Source organism: Pelophylax lessonae (genome assembly GCF_965119305.1).
Source record: "Pelophylax lessonae genome assembly, chromosome: 2".
In the NCBI taxonomy this organism is placed as follows: domain Eukaryota; kingdom Metazoa; phylum Chordata; class Amphibia; order Anura; family Ranidae; genus Pelophylax; species Pelophylax lessonae.
Window position 1 is genome coordinate 388,567,977 of NC_138769.1, and position 12,885 is coordinate 388,580,861.

The following is a 12,885-nucleotide window of genomic DNA, read 5'->3' on the forward strand; positions in this document are numbered from 1 at the left end:
AGTGATCGTTCTGTTGGAATACTACCCTGCAGCCCAGTCTCCGAAGGGAGGGGATCATGCTCTGCTTCAGTATGTCACAGTCCATGTTGGCATTCATGGTTGCCTCAAGGAACTGTAGTTCCCCAGTGCCGGCAGCACTCATGCAGCCCCATACCATGACACTCCCACCACCATGCTTAATTGTAAGCAAGACCCACTTGTCTTCGCACTCCTCACCTGGTTGCCGCCACACACATTTGACACCATCTGAACCAAATAGGTTTATCTTGGTCTAATCAGACCACAGGACATGGTTACAGTAATCCATGTCCTTAGTCTGCTTGTCTTCAAACAGTTTGCAGACTTTCTTGAGAAGAGGCTTCCTTCTGGGACAACAGCCATGCAGACCAACTTGAAGCAGTGTTCGGCGTATGGTCTGAGCACTGACAGGCTGACCCCCCACTCCTTCAACCTCTGCAGCAATGCTGGCAGCACTCATACATCTATTTCCCAAAGACAACCTGTGGATATGACACTGAGCACGTGCACTCAACTTATTTGGTCACCCATGGCGAGGCCTGTACTGAGTGGAACCTATCCTGTTAAACTGCTGTATGGTCTTGGCCACCGTGCTGCAGCTCAGTTTCAGGGTCTTGCCAATCTTCCTATAGCCTAGGCCATCTTTATGTAGAGCAACAATTCTTTTTTTCAGATCCTCAGAGAGTTCTTTGCCATGAGGTGCCATGTTGAACTTCCAGTGACCAGTATGAGAGAGAGAGAGCGATAACACCAAATTTACACACCTGCTCCCCATTCACACCACCTGAGACCTTGTAACACTAACGAGTCACATGACATTGAGGAGGGAAAATGGCTAATTGGGCCCAATTTGGACATTTTCACTTAGGGTTGTACTCACTTTTGTTGCCAGCGGTTTAGCCAATAATGGCTGTGCGCTGAGGTATTTTGAGGGGACAGCAAATTTACACTGTTATACAAGCTGTACACTCACTACTTTACATTGTAGCAAAGTGTAATTTCTTCAGTGTTGTCACATGAAAATATATAATAAATTATTTATATAAATGTGAGGGGTGTACTCACTTTTGTGAGATACTGTATGTCCTTCCTGGGAGCTTGGCCTGCAGCTGGTCTATCCCAGGTTAGAGAAGGAGGTGGTTGTGGGATGGAAGGGCCAGGCTGTTCTTACCTACCGAATCCTGGGTCAGAGCAGGCAGGAGTTGGAGCAAGCAGCAGCAGTGTGTCCATGGAAGCAGCCCATGTCCCTGGGGGAGGAGGATGGAGTTCTAGTATTGATTCAGGACCATATGAATAGGATATGGTAACTATATCAGCTACGCCCCTTCCCCCTCCTTAAAGACCAATGGTTGGTCTCTAAGGAGTGTTCTCACACCTCAAAGAACAAAAAATGTTTAAAATGCAGCGCAACTTCCCCCTTATAATTATACTAACTGCATCCGCACACAGTACATTTACTGTGGGTGGGTGGCACGAGTAGGCTGCATACTGTACAAGTACATCATCAAGCCAGTTCCAGGTGAGGGGCGCGCATGCGGACGCTCCCTGCTGATCTGCACTGACACTAGCTACAGCGGGATTTTGTCAACAGGACCCAGCCAATGATTTATAGCTGAGACCTGCTGATCAGCTGTAACCAATAACACTACAGAGTCTTGTGTTTATAAACACACAGGGCTCTGTACACAGGTCAGCAATCTTTGTAAGTTAAAAAAAAAAAAAATGGCTCCTAACTTTTTTAGCTGGTTCCTAGGTTCAAAGCGAATTTGTCATGCCCTGAAATAGGCCCCTTTCACACAGGACGACTTCACCTCAGTGGGCAATCTGTCCCCTGATCCCCGCTGAACATAAGGAAGACAGGTCCATGTCCGCTCTTCTCTATGGGCTGTTGGATGAAAAAACAGAGCCCTGCCCATCTCCAGCGGACCCGCCATTTGGATGGGGAACGGATCCCCACCGTCTGTTTTTAGCAGACAGGATCAGATCTGTTTTGCTCATGTGACTAACAATCAGATGCTACCAATGTGACTTCCCCTCTGATATCATCTACTATTTCCTATTATTGTGCCGCATACATCTTAAAAACTTTAAAATAGATCATTAAAATAATTTAAATATAAAATGGATTGTTATAATAATATCAAATATGTACTATGCCACTTGTATTCACCAATTAGACTAAAAACAATATAAATCTAATTCAATATTTAACCCTTTAGGACTTAAAGTACTCAACAAATAGATCCATTTTGTTTCATTTTGGGAGCTGGCTTTTTTTTAGGTTTGTTCCTCTTTAGTTTGGCTCTACCCTATCTATGCCACAAAACTCCCACAGTGTGAGGGCTTTGCTATGGACCAATCTAAAATGGCTGGACAGGCTATGATTTTTAAACCCCTTTCTAATATTATTTACATGTTGAGAGTCTTACTCCAGGCTTTCTGGTAGTTCTCCTTACATATTGAAGCTTACATGGACATTCTAAAAGATAGGTAATATAGGTACTCCCGCAAGTGATAAAATTATTTATCTCAAATGTTTTACCCAAGACTCAAAATGTGTAGTTTTCTTATTTCTATTCTTTACTGTCCTACGTGCCACACATTGCCCACAACTAAAAAAACCCACTTGGTCCAAAAAAGTGGTGGTCCTTTTAGGGGGGTTAAATACATTTTTAGCCAGCTTATTTCTCAAGCTGGGGTTTTTTTTGGTAATGTTTTATTTAGTATCTCATCCTTCAAAAATCATAAAGGCTATTCCATCACTTTGTACTATTTTTCCTTTTTTTTTTTTCAACATGTCATTTCTATCCAAATTTTAAAATGGCTTCTTTTGTTTTAACTAGATCTTTGGACCTATATCCCTTTTCTTGAATTCTCTCACGGTTTGCTGTCCGTGTATTATAATTGGTTTCTTCATCACAGTTCCTCCTAATTCTTATCATTTGACTTTAAGGTATTGCACTTAGCCATCTTGAATGATGACAACTTCCTTTCGGAATGTATCCTTTCCGATCTACATCCTTGAAAGAAGTCTGCATGTATATTTTTCTACTATATACATATATATATATACATATATATATCACGAGATCTAGGAAGTTAATAGCTGATCTGTCATAACTTTCCGAAAACATGATTCCATGCTTGTTACTTAGTTCTTTTAAAAATGTTAGAAGTTTCTTGTGTTCATGACCACACAAAAAGAATATCATCGATAAATCTTTTGTAAACTTTTAATTCTGGTCTAGATCTATCATATATGGTCTTATGTTCCCAATTGCTCATAAAGAGATTATGCCCTAAACAAGGTTTGTAAAGATTTTGAATTACTTTCAACAGCAGCAACAGGAATAATTAGTAGTTTTTAAGTGAACATAGCATAGGTTTTTTTGGTGTTTCTTTACTAGTGGAACCAATTGCCTTCAGAAATCACCTAATTAGTAGAGTTGACCTGTGTGTAATTTAATCACAGTGGTTTGTGAGAGAACCTTCATAAACAAACAGCATCATGAAGGCCAAGGAACACACCAGACAGGTCAGGGATAAAGTTCTGAAGAAGTCTAAAGCAGGGTTAGGTTTAAAAAAAAATATCCCAAGCTTTGAACATCTCACAGAGCACTGTTCAATCCATCATCCGAAAATGGAAAGAGTATGGCACAGCTGCAAACCTAACAAGACATGGCCGTCCACCTAAACTGACAGGCCAGGCAAACAGAGAATAAATCAGAGAAGCAGCCAAGAGGCCCATGGTAACTCTGGAGGAGCTGCAGAAATCCACAGCTCAGGTAGGAGAATCTGTCCACCTGACAACTATTATTTATGCACTCCACAAATCTGGCCTTTTTGGAAGAATGTCAAGAAGAAGGCCATTATTGAAAGATGTGGAAGAAGGTGCTCTGGTCAGAAGAGACAAAAATTTAATTTTTGGGCCTAAAAACAAAATGCTATGTGTGGCTGAAAACTAACACTGCACACCACTCTGAACACACCATCCCCAAAGTGAAACATGGTGGTGGCAGCACCATGTTCTGGGGTTCCTTTTCTTCAGCAGGGACAGGGAAGCTGGTCAGAGTTGATGGGAAGATTGATGGAGCCAAATACAGGGCAATCTTAGAAGAAAACCTTTTAGAGTGTGCAAAACACTTGAGACTGGGGCGGAGGTTAACCTTCTAGCTGGACAACGACCCTAAACATACAGCCAGACCTACAATGGAATGGTTTAGATCAAAGCATATTCATGTGTTAGAATGGCCCAGTCAAAGTCCAGACCTAAATCCAATTGAAAATCTGTGGCAAGACTTGAAAATTGCTGTTCGCGGACGCTCTCCATCCAATCTGACAGAGCTTGAGCTATTTTGCCAAGAATGGGCAAAAAATGTAACTCTCTAGATGTGCAAAGCTGGTAGAGACCCAAAAAGAACTTGCAGCTGTTATTGCAGCAAAAGGTGGTTCTTACAAAGTATTGACTCGGGGGCTGAATACAAATGCATGGCACACTTTTCAGATATTTGTAAAAAAAAATTGAAAACCATTTATAAAATTTTCCTTCTACTTTACAATTATGTGCCACTTTCTGTTGGTCTATCACATAAAATCCCAAAAAAGTTTTTGGTTGTAACATGACAAAATGTGGAAAATGTAAAGGGGTATGAATACTTTTTCCAGGCAAAGTAATCTGACAGCAGAGGTGTCTTTCTCAGCTGTAAAAATGCAATAGTGCCTACCTTGAATGTGTAATTTTCAGAATGTTTTTTTTTTCCCCCCCTTTTTCTTCTTTTGGATAGCCAACTGTCTGATCAAAAAAAAGATTCATCTAAGATCATCATGCATGTCACAGTCCAACTGTACAATCAACGTAGGCCCCTTTCACTCTGGCAGAGTCCAGTAATCCCATGGATGACAGGTCTGTGTCTGCTCTGCTGATGCACAGTGAACACAGCCTGCTCTCCTCTATGGGCTGTCTGATGAACATGGACTGTCTGCCTGTTTCTATCCGACTGTCATCCGATCCACCAGACAGATGGGGGGATGAATCCCCATAAGTCTGTTTTTAGCCCACGGGGAACAGATCCCAATTTGTCTGTTTTTTATCAGACAGGATCAGATCGGATCTCAACGGGTGTCAACAGACACATGTCCATTGACATCCGCTGCTCCATAGAGAGAAATGGGTGATCAGATTGGGTCCACGGTTCGGTTTATTTGTGTGAAAGGCGCCTTAGATCTACTAAAACTAATATAAGGACCTACCTAAACCAACTAGTTTGTATCCTTAACCAGTTGCCGACCGCCCCAAGTACATATACTGCGGCGGTCAGCCCCGGCCAGGCAAAGTGACGTACCGGTACGTCACTAGCCTGTCACTAGCTTGTGAGCCAATAGCGGGCGAGCGCGCGCCCGCGGAGGTGCGCGCCTGCCCCGGCTCGTTCCCTGACAAGTCAGTGCATGTGACCGGCGGACTCGATGTCCGCCGGTCACTCGCGATCGTTCGCCGTGAAGGGAGAAAGGCAGGCGGCTAATGTAAACAAATCCGCCTGTCATTCTCCCCTGTGTAAAAATGGAGATCACACGGTTCTACTATGTAGGACCGTTGATCTCTGTTCTTACACCAGTAGCCATGTCCAATCACAGTTAGAAACACGCCCCTAGGGACATACTTAACCCCTCCTTCCCCAATAAAGTTAACCCCTTTCCTGCCAGTGTCATTTTTACAGTAACAGTGCATATTTATAGCACTGATTACTGTAGTAATGTCACTGGTACCCCCAAAAGTGTCGAAAATGTCAGTCAAGGGTCCGATCTGTCCGCCGCAATGTCGCAGTCCTACAAAAAAAAAAAAAATCGCAGATCGCCGCCATTACTCGTTAAAAAAAAAAAAAAACAACAAAAATGACACAAATCATTCCCTTAGTTAGTAAACGCAATAACTTTTGCGCAAACCAATCAAAATACGCTTATTGTGATTTTTTTACCAAGCATATGTAGCAGAAAACAAATTGGCCAAAAATGTTAAAAAATTTTGATTTTTACATTTTTTTGGGGGAATTTAATATAAAAAAAAATGTGAAAAATATTGTTATTTTTGCAAAATTGTCGCTGTTTTTTTATTTATAGCGCATGATCAAAAAAAATCACACAGGTGATCAAATACCACCAAAAGAGAGCTCTGTTTGTGGGAAAAAAAGGATGTCAAATTAGTTTAGGTACAGCGTCGCACGACCGCGCAATTGTCCGTTAAAGTCATGCAGTGCCGAATCGCAAAATAGGGCCTGGTCAGGAAGGGGGGTAAAATCTTCCGTAGCTTAGGTGGTTAAAGCAAGCTCTTGCACAACACAGTTGTTGGTAGATCTAAAGTAGATTATACAATCAGATTGTAATGTGGTGAGCGGAAATGAGATTGCATGCCTTCTGCTCCTTTGATCAGATAGAAGGAGTACAAGCAGTGCCAATGATCAGATAGGTTGAGCCTTTATTTGCAGCTGTTGTCCAGCTCTGATCTAGGACGTGCACAGAACATGGCAGCAGCCGGGTGGACGTGCCATGTATGCACAGATGTTCAGCTGTAAGAGTTAGATGATATATTAGAAGACAGGAGCCCTCACACCCACCTGGATCAGATGAATGCAGGACACTTGCCTGCTGTCCCCTTCTTCTTCCGAACAGCTTCTACATTCAAAATCAAAACCAGAGGCGGCGTGCTTGCGAACCAGCCAATCAGCTACCGCTAACACCTAAGGAGCTGGGCGGTGCCCATCCGAGAGCGAATCGGCGCATCGTATTTCTCGCATCATACCCAACCGCTTCCCCCCTAGGGTTAAACCCACTGAGCGCTGAGCGGACCAATTAGGCAACGCGGGCGAGATCGCTCCAGCCAATGAACGTGCCGGACTCATCGGCGACGCACCAATCGGAGCTACATTCGACATGACAGCTGGCCAATGAGCAGCGGGGATTGTGTGCCCTCAGTCTAGTACAGTAGAGGCAGGGCTCCTCCTCTGCGCCCTCCCCCGCTCGTATTCCCGGGTCCGCCTGAGGAATGTAAACTATTCAACATGGAGACAGCAGTCAATAAGCTGGAGGCTCTGGTAAGACGGCGGCGGGTAGCGGGCGCTCTGTAGGCCGTACGGGGAGCGGGCCCTGCGGGAATAGACGCTCAGGTATAGGGGAAGACGGCTATCGGACATGCTGATCTTAGCGGCCTTGGATATGGGGGTTCTCCGCCTAGGCGCCATACTTCCCCCGGTGGACGGGGTGGCGGGAGATCGGGGGGAGGGGCTACGTTCTAATGAAGGGGAATAGCGGGCCCGGGGATGGCGAGAGGGGGGTGGGGGTCCGTACTGAGAAATGGCGGGAGACGGAGACGCCTCCTTATTCCCGGCCTCCACCCACTATGATCAGCCAGCCCGATCCTCCATGTCAGCCCTACACAAAGCTTTACTAAATCCCCTGCCCTCCCTCTGTCCTTGATCAGCACTCCTTTATTAGCCTTCTACATGGAGCACTCCGCCTAGCTTGCCCCACCTTCTACCTCCTGCCTTGGCACATCAGGCTCCTCCCACACTGGCCACATCAACCAGCAGAGATCACATGATCATCCATAGCTCTGCTACACATGGCCTTCTGTTTGTAGAAGAGCAAGCTTGCTGCGGATCATTCTTTAGAGGGCGCTAGAGTCATGGCTGCCAGGCATGATGAGAACCAACCCCAATCCATGGACTCTCTCCTTCCATCACACATGGACAACCTCGGTGCCGGCCACCTCCACTCTTTGTCAAAGGTATGAAAAATATTAGCTGTGCCCCAGAACTTTAGCTCTTTATTTCTCCAAGACAGCATACAATTGGGTCCTCGTGGGGAAACCACCCTTCCTCGATGCGTTTCACCACTCCTGGCATGCTCCTTAGGATAGGGAAGTCTACTTGCAGTCTTTTTTTTTTTTTTTTTTTTACAATAGATACAGAAAGAAGTGAAGTTCTGGAGTGCAGCTAATATTTTTCATATTCGGTAGACACTATTGCCTCTTCAACGAGGATGAGCTCAACCTGAGTGAGCCCGCAAGGAAGCTGTCCCTGTACTGGGCCAATCATCTGTGGCTGAGGCTTTACCTGTCTCACGTCTACACTATATTGTCAAAGGTATTGGGACAGGAAGCTGTCCCTGTACTGGGCCAATCATCTGCGGCTGAGGCTTTACCTGTCTCACGTGTACACTATATTGTCAAAGGTATTGGGCGCCTGCCTTTACTTGCACGTGAATTTTAATGGCATCCCAGTCTTGGTACATAAGGGTTTATTATTGAGTTGGCCCACCCTTTGCAGCTATAACCGCTTCAACTCTTCAGGGAAGGCTGTCCTCAAGGTTTAGGAGTGTGTCTATGGGAATGTTTGTCCCTTCTTCCAGAAGCGCATTTGTGAGGTCACAAACTGATATTGAATGAGAAGGCCTGGTTTGCGGTCTCCTCTCTAGTTCTTTCTTGCTGAGATCAGGACTCTGTGCAGGCCAGTTTAGTTCCTTCACCCCAAACTCACTCATCCATGTCATTATGGACATTGATTTGTGCACCGGTCAAGATCATGTGGTGGAGTGGAGATTATGGTGTGGGGTTGTTTTTCAGAGGTTGGGCCCCTTGGTTCCAGTGAAGGGAACTCCTAAGGTGTTAGCATACCAAGACAGTCTTGGACAGATTCATGCTCCCAACTTTGTGGGAACAGTTTGGGGATGGCCACTCCCTGTTCCAATATGACACGAGTTCACAAATCAAGGTCCATAAAAACATGGATGAGTGAGTTTGGGGTGGAGGAACTTGACCGGCCTGCATAGAGTCCTGACCTCAACCTGATAGAACACCTTTGGGATGAATTGGAGCAGAAAATGCAAGCCAGGCCTACTCATCCAACATCAGTGTCTGACCTCACAAATGTGCTTCTGGAAGAATGGTCAAACATTCCCATAGATAAACTCCTAATCCTTGTGTACAGCCTTTCCAGAAGAGTCGAAGCTGTTATAGCTGGAAGGGATGGGTCAACTCATTATTGAACCCTATAGAGTAAGACTGGGATGTCCTTAAAGTTCACGTGCTTGTAAAGGCAGGCGTCCCAATACTTTTGACAATATAATGTATATCCCCATGATTAAAGAGGAGTTCAAGTCATTTCTGTGTTCATTAAAAGTCAGAAGTTACAAAAAGTTTAGCTGCAGACTTTTAATAAACAGACGCTCTCGCCCCATCCAGCGATGTGCCCGACTGAGCCATGACTTTTCTCTCCGGCACCGGTATTGTAACTGGGCACCAGGCTGTGACAGCCTACGACTTCACACACGGGCTCGTGATGCGCATGCGCATTTTGCACTGCGTGTCCTGAATGGTCCGGTAGTCATCTGGGACCTGTGATGTGTCCCATATGACTGCAGGGGGTGTAGTGGAGGGAAGAACTTCTAGGTGTATCGAGTGGGGGTGGGTACCTGTCAAATCTAGGTACCCGATACCTTCCCTGCCCTTCAAAAAAAAGACATGCTTAAAGTGGCAGGGGGAGAGGAGTACTTAAAGCAGAGCTTTTCTCTTTTTGGGTGAAGCTATCCTTTAAGGTCTGGAGGCAGGATGAAGTGCTAACTCAGGTGGGTTTAGACTGGATTCAAACATACCAAAGCTCATCCTGACTCCTGCGTGCCCTCGCTAAAGGGGAATGTTCTATTGAAATAAAGAAGTGTTTGACTCTCGGGGGGCAGCATAGCTCCCCAGTCCCTTAAGGCCCATACACACAATAAGAAAATCTGTAGGGAATATTTGTCTGGCGACCGATCTGCCGATTTTCGGATTGTTAGTATGGTGCTTTCAACAGCTGACTCCGACTTTTCGGCCGACAAAATCCTGATGTGCAGGCTATAAAATTTTTGTCGTCCGTCAAAACAGCGTCTGATTTTCGTCTTAATAGTACAAATTTAGATGGAAAAAGATCTTATGAGCAAGACTAGGCATGCTCAGAGACGAAAGAACGCATACAAAGCAATCCAACACATGACATCACTTCTGAAGTAGAATTCTGTTGTACGGGAAAATTCGTATGAAAATAACCTCTTCACTTTCCACATCAGACTAGCATGCCACAAAAACGGACGACAGATCGTTCGATAATCTGATAGTATGTACGGGGCTTTAGAGTCCCTTAGATCATATTTGGTGGTACTGCCTGCTGAATACAGCCAGTTGTATACATTTTGCTGTGCCACAATTACAGCAGTGTGTACCAATAAAGTTACAGGCCATGTTAGCTTGTCAGACAGGGCAGTAAAACCACAGCTCAGCCACCTATTTCTCCACTACCTGGCTGCCTGTGTAAACCATGCTTTACTAAGGTTTTAAGAAATTTGTAGTAGACTTATCAAGGGAAGAAGGTGAAACATCTGTTCCTTTAAGACTGGATTGAAAAAAAGCTAACACACTAAAGTCCTTCAAAAGCACTTCCAAACAATAGAAATAATTTAACAGCAGAGCTGGTTCGGTATAAAAATGCACTTCTTACAGAACAGAGACCATGTGAAGCCTTTTTTAAGCTACATAATATAATGGATCCCTTTGTAGAAGTTACCCCTTTGATCACAGGATAGCTCTTGTAGTGACACACCATGCAACTTATACTTTCCCCTAAGGGCATACGGCATACAGAACTTGCCCTAGGCTCTTGGGTCTCTAGCCAAATTCCAGCGATGGGGCAAGTCTTTTTTGAAAAAACTGGCTATCCCTTCCAGTATGGATTCCTTTCTCTATCTATGCTCTCCCGATTCTGGGCTGCTTAGCGACACTGCACTTTATATTGCACATCTGTATCAGAAATGGCCACCAGACGCCCATAAGAGCTCTGTGTCCAAGCTTAGACAGGCTCTCCCAAGATGGCACCTAGAGCCTATGCCAGAGGACCCATTAGTTCTATGCTTTGGCTTCTCTGGTGCCAGCAACAAAGGCATTTACGTGACTTCACTGTTAACATTAAGGCCCCTTTCACACAGGCGGACCGTTCAGATCTGCCTGTCCGTTTTTTTTGGCGGATCTGAACGGTCCCCCCATGCATCTCTATGGGGCATCGGATGTCATTGGAGACATATCCGCTGACATCCGATCCGTCAAATCTGGACGGATGGAAACCCTGTTTTCCATCCGTCCAGCGGACCGGATAGGATGGGATTGGATGCGAATGGACCGACAGTCCGTTGACATCCGATTTCCCCCATAGATATGTATGGGGAGCTGACAGCTGTGTCTCCGCACACAGCGCAGAGAACAGCTGTCATTCTCCTGCTCAGCGGGGGATCAATCAAGATAAACTGAGTCCAACGGACATCCTGTGTAAAAGAGCCCTGAGGGGGAAGTGATTTGGTGATTGTAGCTCTGCTGCCTCCCTTCCCAGCACTGCTGACCTGACAGAGCAACACCATTGCTCCTTGGGAATATCTAAGGCCACTTCATACACCTGCTAACAAGTTCTCTTGAAGCATTTAAAGCACCTTTTTAGTTTTTAATTGGGGATGGTAAAATCAAACTCTGGCCAGGATTATAAAATTATCCACAGGGCACTTGCTTTTCCAATGTGAAAGCATCAGCCATTTATTCTTGGTGTCTGTTTTGTAGTAGTTTTAATCCCTAAATAGGATCCCTCTTCCTAGCTTGCTTATGTGACCAGGCAATGCCACTTTAGTTGTGTGGAAAGCTCCTGGTCACTTCTCCTCCTAGATGTAGTTTGAAGAAGGAGCCGGTACCTGTGGCAACCTGCCCACATGCACTTATTGACAGTAATCAAGACACAGCCCTCAGCTTTGCCTACCTCATCCTGCGTTTTGAATGAAGGCATTAGCTTATGTCCTCTCCCCAACATCTGTGGACAGTGCGTTTTCCTAAGGAGTTGAAGATCTCATTGGGATGAAAATTTTCACTTCTACCTTAAGCATAATATTTTTAAAATATTATCAGCAGTTTATTTGAGCATGGGGAGTGGAATCCTGGAAGTAACAAGTGTGCAGGATCCTGGAGCTGAGCTTTAAAGCTAAAAATCCTAAGTGATGGGATACTATATACTAAAATCCTAATAAAAGTTGGACCTGTAAAGAAGAAAGCCCCTGCCATCCATGGTTTTAAGAGAAATCGCTGGTCATTTCTTTAGATACTTACTGACACTTCCAGAAGGTGTCAATCTCGTGGTCCCCCAAAGCACTCAGCAGTTCCTACTAGGGATGCACCGAAATTTCGGCCACCGAAATTATCGGCCAAAAATTAGCCTATCTCATTTCGGCCGATAATGGGTTAACAGTGCCGAAATTAATATGGCTGCCGTGAAGAAGGAGGAGGGCGCAGCGCAGGGCAGGTTTTAAAAGTCCCGCCTCTGGCCGGCCGCCCGCCTCTCAATGACGTCCCTACTACTATGATCTCTGCATTAATGAAGGGACATACCAGGCGGGAGGGCGGGGCGAGCGGCCGGTAATAGAACTATGTGATCCTTCCTGTCAGCTCAGCGGGACTGTGTGTGAATGAGATCTGATCTGACCTGACACCGGGCGGGGGGAGCGGCCGCTAATAACTATAACTATGTCAGAGCGTCACTTCCTTGTCAGCGGAGATACATGCCTGACAAGGAAGTGAAGCTCTCACAGTTATAGTTATTAGCGGCCGCTCCCCCCGCCCGGTGTCAGGTCAGATCAGATCTCATTCACACACAGTCACAGTCCCGCTGAGCTGACAGGAAGGATCACATAGTTCTATCTATTAGCGGCCGCTCGCCCCGCCCGGAGTGTCAGGGAATTGAAGAGAAGTGAAGGGCTCACATAGTGACAGATATTAGCGCCACTCGCCCGCCAGGTGTGTCACTTCATTCATGTACA

The 12,885-nt window shown here is 45.3% G+C and overlaps 1 protein-coding gene across 1 annotated transcript in view; it reads left to right on the top strand.

Moving 5' to 3' along the window:
* The first annotated feature begins 6,954 nt into the window (after positions 1-6,954).
* SKA2 (spindle and kinetochore associated complex subunit 2) overlaps positions 6,955-12,885 on the top strand; it is a 42,489-nt gene continuing 36,558 nt past the window's right edge. Inside the window, exon 1 of the mRNA XM_082244325.1 lies at positions 6,955-7,103. Coding sequence (XP_082100451.1) covers positions 7,071-7,103 — 33 coding nt within the window. The 5' untranslated portion in view covers positions 6,955-7,070. The remainder of the gene's footprint in view (positions 7,104-12,885) is intronic.